Source organism: Camellia sinensis, chromosome 2, assembly GCF_055761805.1.
Source record: "Camellia sinensis isolate YWXY chromosome 2, ASM5576180v1, whole genome shotgun sequence".
Classification (NCBI taxonomy): domain Eukaryota; kingdom Viridiplantae; phylum Streptophyta; class Magnoliopsida; order Ericales; family Theaceae; genus Camellia; species Camellia sinensis.
This window is the reverse complement of record NC_138962.1, coordinates 208,708,050-208,720,016: the sequence shown is the minus strand read 5'-3', so window position 1 is coordinate 208,720,016 and position 11,967 is coordinate 208,708,050. Positions and strand designations below refer to the sequence as shown.

At 45.5% G+C, this 11,967-nt stretch overlaps 1 protein-coding gene across 1 annotated transcript; it reads right to left on the bottom strand.

The window, feature by feature from the left end:
• Positions 1-6,665: 6,665 nt before the first annotated feature.
• On the bottom strand, positions 6,666-7,145 carry LOC145819399 (uncharacterized). Its single transcript, XM_082913385.1, has one exon. It carries the CDS (start codon positions 7,143-7,145, stop codon positions 6,666-6,668), a length of 480 nt encoding a protein of 159 aa, XP_082769511.1.
• Positions 7,146-11,967: the final 4,822 nt, after the last annotated feature.

The following is an 11,967-nucleotide window of genomic DNA, read 5'->3' as shown; positions in this document are numbered from 1 at the left end:
AACTAAGAATACTGCCCTTAGAGGCTTAACCAGGATAACAAATCCCCTGTTCACACCAAGCTAACAGACCCTTTCCTCAAACCGAGCTAAGACACGAAGCAATTCTCATAGCCGAGCTAGGACTTCATTTATCTTGCCTTTGTTTTTTGTAGCGTGGTCCAATGATCAGTACTTAACACTTTTCTTTTTTTTCACTTTGCAGACTTAGGTTGCCTAGGCACTCCTTTGAGCGCTCAACCGAGCTACTCAGCATTATTCTCCGACCGAGCTAAAACTCAGATTTAATTTATTCATAACTTAAACCATAAATGGGAAAGTATAGGTTTTTAGTAAACATACCTGGTGGTATGGCTGAATTCAGAAAGGATTATAACATCCCTGACAATGTTCACCTCACCTTAGCCGACCTAGATATCACACCATGGGGAAACCGCGGCTTTGTTCCCTTTACCCTTTTGTCCATAGTAGAAATCGGACAAAGATTTCCTGTTCAGCCTCTCCTCTGTGAATTTCTCAGGCAGACCAACCTTTGCTCAACCCAACTTTCCAGCAATTCTTACCGTATAATAAATGGTATTGCCAAGCTAAGTCGCCGGGCTGGTCTAAACCTCGGCTTAGCCGAGCTCTTCCACCAATATTCCATAGGCTCGGTGGAAGATGGTTGGGTTTACTACCTACGAATAAGGAGCCGGCGTAAAAAATAATAAAGGATACTCCGGATAAAGATGTCAATGATGATGATTTTTTCTGGGGATCTGAGAATTTTGAGGACCAACAAGCCCAGATCCCTGGTGACAGAATAAACTGGAACAAGGGTGTAGTCGGTAGGTTTATCTCGGCTCCATTGCATGTCTTTCTTTACTTTGGTTGTCAATACTTGAATCGAGCTAACAGTTGCCTTCTTTTTATTTTGGTCTCCAATTCCTGAACCGACCTGACTGTTGTCTTCTTTATGCAGATTCAGCCCACCTCAAGTCGCTATACAGTTACCCCAATCTGAACACACTTCGCGCCGCACTGCGATATCCCGAAAGAAGTTGGGCCAAGCTACTGAACTTTGAACCGACATACAGATATAGCAACCGACGAAAAGCGAAGGTAACTGACTCTTTTGCTAGAAGCCTCTCCTGAACCAGACCCAAACTTGCCTCAAATCAATCTCATCCCTCTAACTACTGAACAAGAGATGGCAAAGAAGAGAGCATTAAGGGCCCTCCCGACCGAAACGAACCGAGCCGAGGTACCATCGCCTAACCAGACTCAGGAAACCGTGGTGGCCCTTCCATCTCAACAACCCTCCTCATCTCGTCCAAACAAGCGTGCACGGACTACCTCAACCGTGCAACGCCTTGTTGATGAAGACGAAACCATTTTTCCATCAAGCCCGCAACCGGAGCGTTCCGACTGAGCTAGCTCCTCCAAATGGGCACCCAAAATCACTTTCCAGAACCGAGCTATTCAGGACACCGATTCAGTGGTCGCTGAAAAAGATCACTTAATGGCATTCAACCTTGCCAAGAGTGTTTGCCTTCCAGCAGACATGGAGCACCACAACCATTTGACCGAGCTAAAGGCCATCCGCTCGGCCATAAAATCCATGGTGCTTGTAAGTAGCTTCCTTTGCTGATTTTTCTAATTTGCACAACTTTCTGCTCGGTTTTACTACAAGTCTCTTCCCATTCTTTTTCAGGCCATGCAAAAGAACCATATTGCTCATAAGCATATGTTGGAGCTTCGAAAAACAGCAAGGCAAGCCATGACCGAAGTAACCGAGAAAACAACCGAGCTAGAAGAGGCCAGGAAGCAGATAGCCGAGCTAAAAATCGAGAACGGTCGTCTGACCGGTCTTGTTAGCTCGGCTGAAGCAGACAAACAAAAGGCTGCTGCCGTGATAAAAGACAAATACCTGCGTGAACTGGCTAAACTTGAAGGAAAGAAGAACGCCAAGATAACAAAGCTTGGGAAGCAGCTGGAGGATGCGGAGACCCGCGGCTTCAGGGAAGGCGAAGCCCTCTATGTCAAGCAGTGTAAAGCTGTGAAGGATCTCTTCTTTAAGTGCGGTTGGAAGGGGGCCGTGGTGCAGCTCGGTCATGGACTTGAGACCGAGGTCTTCAATCCTCCTCCATACTTTATTTTGAGCTCGCTATCAGAGTATGCTGCGACCCTTCAGTAACAATTTCTTGAAGATTCAGATGATGAAGAAGAAATCGTGCCCAACGATACCCCGGTCGTCAATGAACCTGCCAATCAGTCAGCTCGGGCGGAGCCAACGGTGGAAGATCTGACTGTCAAACTACCAACTGAAACCGTGCTTCCAACCGAGACCATACTCCCGGCCGAAACCGAGCTTCTAACTGAAACCGGGCTGCGAGTTGAACTTGATGCTGATCTTGATGATCTGTTTGCCTGACTTTGCATTTCTCTTTTTTTTGCTTGATTTCTGTATTTTCTTTTCTTTGCTTTTGGACACAGATTGTAACTGGGCTGAGGCCCCACCCTTTGTACTTGCTTTGAATTTTTAATAAAGTCTGCTTTCAAGTTCCAACTCTTATTTCGGTTGATCTCTATGCTTGTACTTTACTTTCTAACTGAAGTCTTGGATGAGGTACAGCATTCTCTTGCCAAGATACTTTATCCCAGTCTTAACATTGCAACTATAAGTATACCTACCAACCACTCTTTAGTCGAGATCTTTACCTCAGCTGAAGATTACCAAGAGTTGGTTTAATCTAGCCAACCACTCTTTAGCCGATGTACTTACCTCGGCTGAAGAGTACCAAGAGTTGGTTAAATCCAGCGAACCACTCTTTAGTCGAGATCCTTACCTCGGCTGAAGATTACCAAGAGTTGGTTTAATCCAGCCAACCACTCTTTAGCCGAGATCCTTACCTCGGCTGAAGAGTACCAAGAGTTGGTTTAATCTAGTCAACCACTCTTTAGCCGAGATCCTTACCTCGGCTGAAGAGTACTAAGAGTTGGTTTAATCCAGCCAACCACTCTTTAGCCGAGATCTTTACCTTGGCTGAAGATTACCAAGAGTTGGTTTAATCCAGCCAACCACTCTTTAGCCGAGATACTTACCTCGGCTGGAGAGTACCAAGAGTTGGTTTAATCCAGCCAACCACTCTTTAGCCGAGATCCTTACCTCGGCTGAAGATTACCAAGAGTTGGTTTAATCCAGCCAACCACTCTTTAGCCGAGATCCTTACCTCGGCTGAAGAGTACCAAGAGTTGGTTTAATCCAGCCAACCTCTAAATTGGTTATTCCTGCCATCTTAGAATAAAGTGTTTGGTTATTCCGATCAAACGTCCTGCAGCCTGGATCCTTATTCTGGGCTTAGGAAGGGTGTTGGTTTTTCCAGCCAACCTCTAGATTGGTTTTTCCAGCCAACCTAGAGTAAAGTGTTTGGTTATTCCGACCAAACGTCCTGCAGCCTGGATCCTTATCCTGGGCTTAGGAAGGGTGTTGGTTTTTCCAGCCAACCTTTAAGTTGATTTTTCCAGCCAGCCTAGAGTAAAGTGTTTGGTTATTCCGACCAAACGTCCTGCAGCCTGGATCCTTATCCTGGGCTTATGAAGGGTGTTGGTTTTTCCAGCCAACCATGTTTTCAATGCCCCTAACTCACTAAAATAACTTTTATAGAATAAAACACTTATGCTGAAAAGAAAACTATTTGTTTTATTGGGGAAAAGAAAAATTACAAATATTTTGAAAAAAGGCTAAAAATAAAATAGTTTGAGATTGGCAGTGTTCCATGGCTTGGGAATTGCTTTGTCGTCCTCATCTTCTAAGTGGTATGCTCTTTTGCCAGCTAATCTGACCACTTTGTAAGGTCCTTCCCAATTAGGCCCTAACTTGCCATCTCCTGGTACCACGGTGTTTCCCATCACTTTGCGTAGTACCCGATCTCCGATCTTGAATTGCCTTGGTTGCACTATTTTGTTGTATTTCTTGGATAACTCTTGTTGGTACAAGGCAATGTGAACTAGTGCTCTTTCTCTTCTTTCTTCGGTGAGGTCAAGCTCAAATGTTATGGCTTCTCCATTCAAGTTTGGATCAAAACTTTCGCTTGACCAACTTCCAATGGGATTACTGCCTCCATGCCATAGGCTAAAGAGAATGGTGTCTCTCTAGTTGATCGCCGAGGTGTGGTACGGTAAGCCCACAGAACATGAGGCAGTTCCTCAGCCCACTTGCCTTTTGCTTTTTTTAACCTCTTCTTCAATCCATCCAAGACAACCTTGTTTGATGCTTCTGCTTAGCCATTGGCTTGGGGATATGCCAGTGTAGAATTGTAGAACTCTATCTTATATTCTTCACAAAATCCTTTAAAGATTCTGCCATCAAACTGAGTGCCGTTGTATGATATTAGGGCTTTAGGTATGCCGAACCGAGTAATGATATTCTGTCAGATGAACTTCTTCACATCTTTTTCCTTGATTGATGCCAATGCTTCTGCTTCCACCCACTTTGTGAAGTAGTCTGTTGCTGCGAGAAAGAACTTCATGTTTCCGGGTGCTGTTGGAAGTGGTCCTACTATGTCTAAGCCCCACATTGCGAAGGGCCATGGGCTGGTCAATGGTAAGAGCTCTCTGGCTGGCTGATATATTTGGTGTGCGAACTTCTGACATTTCTCGCACTTCTTCACATACTTCTCCGAGCCTGCTTGCATGTATGGCCACCAGTATCCTTGCGAAATGGCTCTGTAAGCTAACGATCTTCCTCCTTGGTGGCTTCCACACACACCTTCGTGTATCTCGAACAAGAATGCTTCCACTTTGCCGAGGTGGACACATTTTAGATAAGGTCCTGTGAATGACTTCTTGTACAATGTCATAGATGGGGAGAGCCAAAATCGCTGTGACTTTGCTCTAATTTTGTTAGCTTCTTTCTTTTCTTCCGGTAATACGCCTTCTTTTAAGAACAGTATGATGGGATCCATCCATGAGGGGCCTAGTTCGGCGCAACATACCTCTTCTGCTTCGGGGTCTTCAATGCTTGGTCTTGGTAGGTAGTCGATTAGTAGTGGATGAGGGATGGATGTATTTGCCATTGAAGCAAAGCCTGCTAGTTCGTCTGCCTTGCTGTTTTCCTCCCTGCCAATCTGTTCTATCCTTATTACTTCAAATTTCTTGATCTCTTTTCTGACTAAGTCTTGGTACTTAGCCATCCTGTCATCCTTTGTTTCGTAGTCGCCTGAAATTTGGTTTACCACCAATTGTGAGTCACTGTAAACCATTAGCTCGGTGGCCTTCATGTAGAATGCTGATTTGAGACCTGCAAGAAGCGCTTCATACTCTGTTTCGTTGTTTGATGCTGGGAAGCCAAGGTTGACTGCTTGCTCCACAACTAGGCCGTTTGGTGAGATGAGGACTGTGCCAAGTCCTGCACCATGCCGGTTGGATGCTCCATCTATGAAGAGCTTCCATATCTCTCCAACGAACAACTTCCAGCAAGTGGAGGGGTCAGATGATGCCGTGGGGTCAAGAATGTTGCTGGTGTTTTCTTCAAGATCCATGCTTGCTGTCTGCCCCTCGCTATTTGATTGTACCAAGTCTTTATTTGTTGGTGAGTCTTGGCTTGGTGTAGCATGGTTCACTTCTTCCTTGCTTTCTTTACTCTGGTCTGCCTTGGGGTCTGACTGAGTATCCTGCACCAAGGGTTGCGCTATTCCGGCGTCAACTTCTATTCCTAGTTCGGTTGTGTCAGTCAGGTCGACTGGGCAGATATAATGACTTTCTGGGGTGAATTCTGCGACAAAGTCTGCTAAAGCTTGGGCCTTTATCGCGGTTCTGGGTTGGAACTTGATGTCGAATTGTTCCAACTCTACTGTCCACTTCAAGATTCGCCCAAAAAAGTTCGCCCTCTCAAACAAAGCTTTTAATGGGAAAGCTGTGAGGACGACTATGGTGTGGGCGTGAAAGTAGTGCGACAACTTCCTTGAGGCCATCATCAAGGCCAAAGCCAGTTTTTCCAGTGGCAAGTACCTTGTTTTGGCGCCCAGCAATGTCTTGCTGACATAAAAGATGGGCAGATGTTGGATTCCTTCCGTACGGACCAACGTTGCGCTAATTGCGTGCTGAGAGACTGCCAGGTACAGGAAGAGTTCTTCTCCATATATTGGGGTGACAAGTAGTGGTGGAGAAGACATGTATTCTTTCAAGTTTTCCAGAGCGCGGTCGCATTCTTCGTCCCACTCAAACTTGGCTTTTAATGCTTGAAAAAATGGTCGTAGTCTGTCTGACGACCGACTAATAAATCGGTTGAGTGCAGCTGTCATGCCGGTGAGATGCTGCACTTCTTTTATTAAGTTAGGCCTCTCCAAATCCTGAATAGCTTTGATCTGGGAGGGGTCTGCCTCTATACCCCGGTTGGTCACTAGGAAGCCCAGAAATTTGCCAGATTCTACACCAAACGCGCACTTAGATGCATTAAGGCGCAACTTGTGCCTCTTTAGAATCTGGAACATCTCACCTAGGTCCCTTAGATGGTCATTCTCATCCTTGCTCTTGACTACCATGTCGTTGATGTAAGCCTCCATTGTTCTGCCTAACAACGGCTTAAGGCGGAAGTGAACCTCTTGCTGGTTTGGGGAAGTAGCCGGATGGGCTAGGTATTCAAGGCGGATGCCATAGCTGAGGTCTGACTGGTCGGCCGAGGCTAATTAGGCCATTTCATCTGCCTTGAAATTTTCTGACCAAGGGATGTGTTTGATATGGAAAGTACTGAAAAGGCGAACAAGAGGGAGTGCAATGTCCCGGTAGGCCCGCATCATGTCTTCCTTCGCGTCGAATTCTCCCGTAATCTGCCCGACAATCAATCGGGAATCACTGAACACTTGGATATGGCTTACACCAATGTCTCTGGCTAGGCGAAGAACTGCTATCAAGGCCTCATATTTGGCTTCATTATTGCTTGCGTCAAACAGGAAATGGAGGGCACACTTAAAATAACTGCCCTCAAGAGCGGTGAGGATGAGACCAGCCCCACTGCCTTCTTTGCGGGGTGATCCATCGACATTGACGGTCCAGGAGTGGGGGTCTTCTGTCTCAGTGTTGAATTGCCTTGGCGGAGGGAGCGCGGCTGGAGTGGGATTGGTGAATTCCAAGATAAAATTAGTGACGGCCTGTCCTTTGATCGCCATTCGAGGTCGGTAAGAGATTTCAAATTGGCTGAGCTCGACAGACCATTGCATAAGTCTGTCGGACAGCTATGGTTGTTGCATGACCTTCTTCAAAGGTTGATCAGTGAGGACCACTATGGGGTGAGCTTGGAAATAAGGTCGGAGTTGCCTTGAGGCTATGACCAAGGCAAGGGCCATTTTTTCCAGCAAAGGGTAGTTCTGTTCTGCCCCCTGAGAGCTCGGCTAATGTAGTAGATCGGGCGCTGTACTAAGCTGTCTTCCCTAATGAGGGCCACACTGACTGTGGTGTTTGATACAGCTAAGTAAAGAAAGAGGGTTTCACCTGGGAGCGCTTGAGAGAGTAAGGGGGGTTGGCCATGCACTGCTTTAATTTTTGAAAGGCCTCTTCGAATTTGGTGGTCCACTCAAAAGCGTATCGGAGGACTTTAAAAAAGGGAAGGCACTTGTCTGTTGCGCAAAAAATAAAACGGTTGAGGGCGGTGACTCTGCCAGTAAGCCGTTAAACCTCGTTGACTGTTCTGGGAGACCGCATTTCTATCAGGGCCTTGATCTTTTCGGGGTTGGCCTTGATGCCTCGCTAACTGACCATAAAGCCCAAGAATTTCCCAAATCCTACGCCGAAGGCGCATTTCTCCGGATTCAGCTTCATTTGATACTTGCGTAGGGCTTCGAAGGTCTGTTACAGGTCTGTCAGATGATCAGAAGAAAGTTTGCTCTTGACAAGCATGTCATCGACGTAGACTTCCATGATACGGCCTATCTGGTGATGAAAGACGGAATTGACCAACGGTTGGTAAGTTGTTCCAGCATTTTTCAATCCAAACGGCATAGCACGATAGTGGTAAATTCCTCTGTCTGTGATGAAAGAGGTGTGTTCCTAGTCAGTCGGCGTCCATGAAACTGAGCATCTGATGTCCGGTAGTGGCGTCGATAAGCAGATCTATGCAGGGAAGATGATAACTATCTTTGGGGCAAGCTCAATTAAAGTTGGAGTAGTCGATGCAGAGTCGCCATTTACCATTATTTTTACTGACCAGGACCACATTTGACAGCCATTTGGGGTAGTCTACGTTCTTGACGAATCGTGCCTCCAGTAGTTTGTCTACCTCAAAGGCAATAAGGGCATTGCGTTTCGGGTGAAAGACAAGCTGCTTCTGGGAGAAATGTCAAAAGTGGGGCTTGATACTGAGACGATGAGTGATGAATGAGGGATCGATACCCGGCATATTGGAATGGGTCCAGGCGAATACATCATTGTGCTTGGTTAGGAGGGTGTAAGGTCGGCCTTGTCCTGGGAGGATAGTTGGCTACCGATCTTGGCTGTTTTTGTTGGTTGGTAGGGTCGAGGGGGACTTCAACAAGTTCTTCCACTAGTTTCCCTCTGACTAACTCGTCTTCGTCTCTGACGACGAGTCCTTTCATGATCATGGCCTCCTTCAGCTTGACCTCTTTGAGCGAAGTGACTCAGCATTCTCTGGCCACTATCTGCTCTCCCCTCACGGTGCCGACCCCGAGGTCGGTGAGAAATTTCATGGCCAGATAGTATGTCGATGTGACAGCTTGAAAAGCGTTAAGGGCTGTGCGACCGAGGATTATTCTATAAGTAGAAGGACAATCGATGACAAGGAAAGTGATTAACCTGGTGATTTGCCATGGATACTCTCCGATGGTAATGGGAAGATTGATGGAGCCTATGGAGATCACCCGATCCCCTGTGAAGCCGACCAGCGGGGTTTGAAGAGGGGAAAATTTTTCTTCTTCGACCTAGAATTGGCGATAGGCGTTTAGAAAGATGATGTCTGAAGAGCGGCCGTTGTCGACAAGCACTCGTCTGACTTTGTAATTGGACAGGAGAATGGAGATGACGAGGGGGTCGTCGTGAGGGTAACGGATGCCTATGCAGTCAGCCTCCGTAAAGGTGATGGGTTCTATCCACTGTTTGGGGTGTTTGGAGGGGCGATCCAATGTCGCGACTTCTTTGTCGGAGCCCTGTCTAATTTTTTTGGGTTCGGCATGCTGGGTCGAACGGGATGGTCCTCCACATACAAGCCCGCCAGTGATGACTCTGATCTCTCCGACCGTAGGAGCAGGGTTACCTTGGGGTCGGGGTTGTAGTGGGGGTTTGTCGTTATCTTGGTTAAGCTATGGGGGTTGTCGGGGAGGGGTTTGTCTGCGGCGGCCTCCGGCGGGTTTTGTCCTTGGCTACTGTTGAGGGCGGGCTGCCGTGAACCGACTGAGGCGACCCTAGCGTATCAGATTCTCTACCTGGTCTTTGAGGTTGACACATTCCTCAATGTTGTGGTCGTGGTCCTGATGGAAACGACAATACTTGGATTGATCTCGCCGACTGGAAGGAGACCGTGAGGGTTGTGGCCATTTCAAGTTATAATCTCGCTGGATCTGGTTCAAGACTTGTTCCATGGGAGAATTGAGGGGAGTGTACGGTTCGAACCGACCGGGTGGTCGGGTAAGTGCTGATCAGTTGACTCGAGCAGTTCGGTCGGTATACTGAGGTGTTGTAACAACCCCCATACTGTTTACTGATTAATGACGGATTGATTACCGATAATCACCGATTACTGTTAAACGGAACTGATAATGACTGATAACTGACTGATAATTGAACTGATTAAAGTACTGAACTGACTGATTGAAATTGGAAACCGAATTGATTGAGTATATGTTAGTTAAATTGCATTCTATCTGTTGACAGTATGATTATCTGTTCATGCTTATATGTTTAAACTGCTAATTGAAGGCCTTATCGGCGACCGAATTAGAAATTGATCGGTGTTTTATGATCAACATAATTTATGTAATTTTATGGAATATTTATCTGAAAACTGATTAGGTATGATTAAATTAGATTAAAATGAGTTAATCGCATGAATTGGACTTATTTACCAAACTAGCCTTGTAGTGGGCCACTACCTCAAACCTTTTGAGGCTTATTACACTTAATGCATCTGATTAAAAATCAACATTTCATCAGCTCTTGTGTTGCCTCTAACCGACCTAGAAGAGAGTTAGAGAGAGAGAGAATTGTTCTTGTTGTTTTAGCTTGAGAATCTTGAAGAATTGAAGGAGTTTTTGTACATTTGAGCTTCCCTATCCTAAATACAAGACTAAAGGTAGCTCCATTGTCTTCTTGTTCATGTTTTGAGTTGATTCTTGCATGGTTCATGTTAATTTGTAGAGCTAAGTCATGATTTGGTCCATTAATGGTGAATTGAAGCTCAATCTTTGCATGCATGTTTGTAGTGTAGATGTTTGAGTTGTTTTCATGGCAAAAGGTTACATGCATGTTCATAATCATGTTTAAGTCCATGATTTCACCATGTTTTGAAAAAGAATTGGCTCCTGAGAGCATCAATTGAAGCTTAAGTGTTGCATGCATGTACATATATTGAAGTTTTGAGGTGGTAGTTCACCATACCTCACATGCATGTCCATCTTTTGGTCATACTCCATGAGTTCATCTTATCTTTGAAGGTTTGAGCTCTTTTGAAACAGCATTAAAGCTTTGAAAACGATTTAAGATCATGCATGTCATGTTTGAAGATTGTTCTTGAAAATGATTTGGAATTGGGTTTGAATTAAACACCCTTGGGCTTTGATTTCTTAAAAATTGAGCTTTGAAACATGATATCCTATGTGTTTTTAAGTGTTTTCCAGAAAATGGGCCCAAGAGGATTGGTTTTGATGCTTTTGAGCTTGGTTTTAGACCTGGAGATCGAATCTGGGATTTCCAGATTTCAGTTGTCCGCTCGAGCGGGGGAAGTGCCGCTCGAGCGGGAAAATCGAGCTTCCAGCATCTTGCACTGTTTTACAGTCCGCTCGAGCGGAGGATTGGGCGCTCGAGCGAAGTCATGTCTCGAGCTCGAGCGGGCGTCGAGCGGAGATTTCACCCGTCCAGTACTTTCACAGTACGCTCGAGCGGGAAAGTTTACGCTCGAGCGTGTACCTTTGTTGCATGTCCGCTCGAGCGGGTAAACCTGAGCTCGAGCGGGACTCTGTTTTTCTGAAAATGCTTTTAAATGTACATCTTTGCATCCTCATCCCATTCTAGGCATTCTTAGGCCTAGTTTAAGACATCTTGTTGAGGATATAGACGTAGAACACACCGAGGCAAATTAGGGATTAAGTTATGATATTGCCCAACTGTGTAGCTTAGTGTGTGTTCAACCTGTGAACTGTGTAGGGTTGGCAACTGGGGAGACACGCTCTAGCATATTGTAGCCCAGAACTCTGTGAGTAACAATTGTGTAAAGATATGTTCAACTGATTATCTTTTGAATACTGAACTAAACTGTTTACTGAACTGGTATTATTTACTGAATGAATGTATGTCCTTTATTTCTGAACTGTACTGTGGCATCCTTAGTACCTACTGTTTACTGTTACTGTTACTGCGACAGAATTCTCTGTCGGTTCCCTCGTGGAACCACTACTGTTTACTGACTGATGGCCATCATTACTGTTCGGTCTTTTAAGACCTACTGTTACTGTTATACTAATGGATGTACCACATATGACTGTTTACTGTACTGAACGACCGAAATACTGATTGAATTGAACTGTTTTCATTACTGTAAGGACATTCATTCTAAACCCCTTTACGCTTTATGTTATTCACTGGGCTTTAGCTCACTGCTCATATATATATGTAGGTGTACCGGCACCAGACCGCAGCTAGAGGCGTCGGGGTTACTCCAGTTTTGTCAAGCCAGCCTTTGTGCCTCACTGCGAGGTTCCGAGTTGCCATGCTATGGCTTGGGGGTGTTTTGTCTGTTTTTCCCCCTTCTGTACTGTTTTACTGTTT

Bases quoted from the DNA above. Each gene is read 5' to 3' on its own strand.
- LOC145819399 (XM_082913385.1), bottom strand. From the start codon at position 7,145: ATGGCGATCAAAGGACAGGCCGTCACTAATTTTATCTTGGAATTCACC.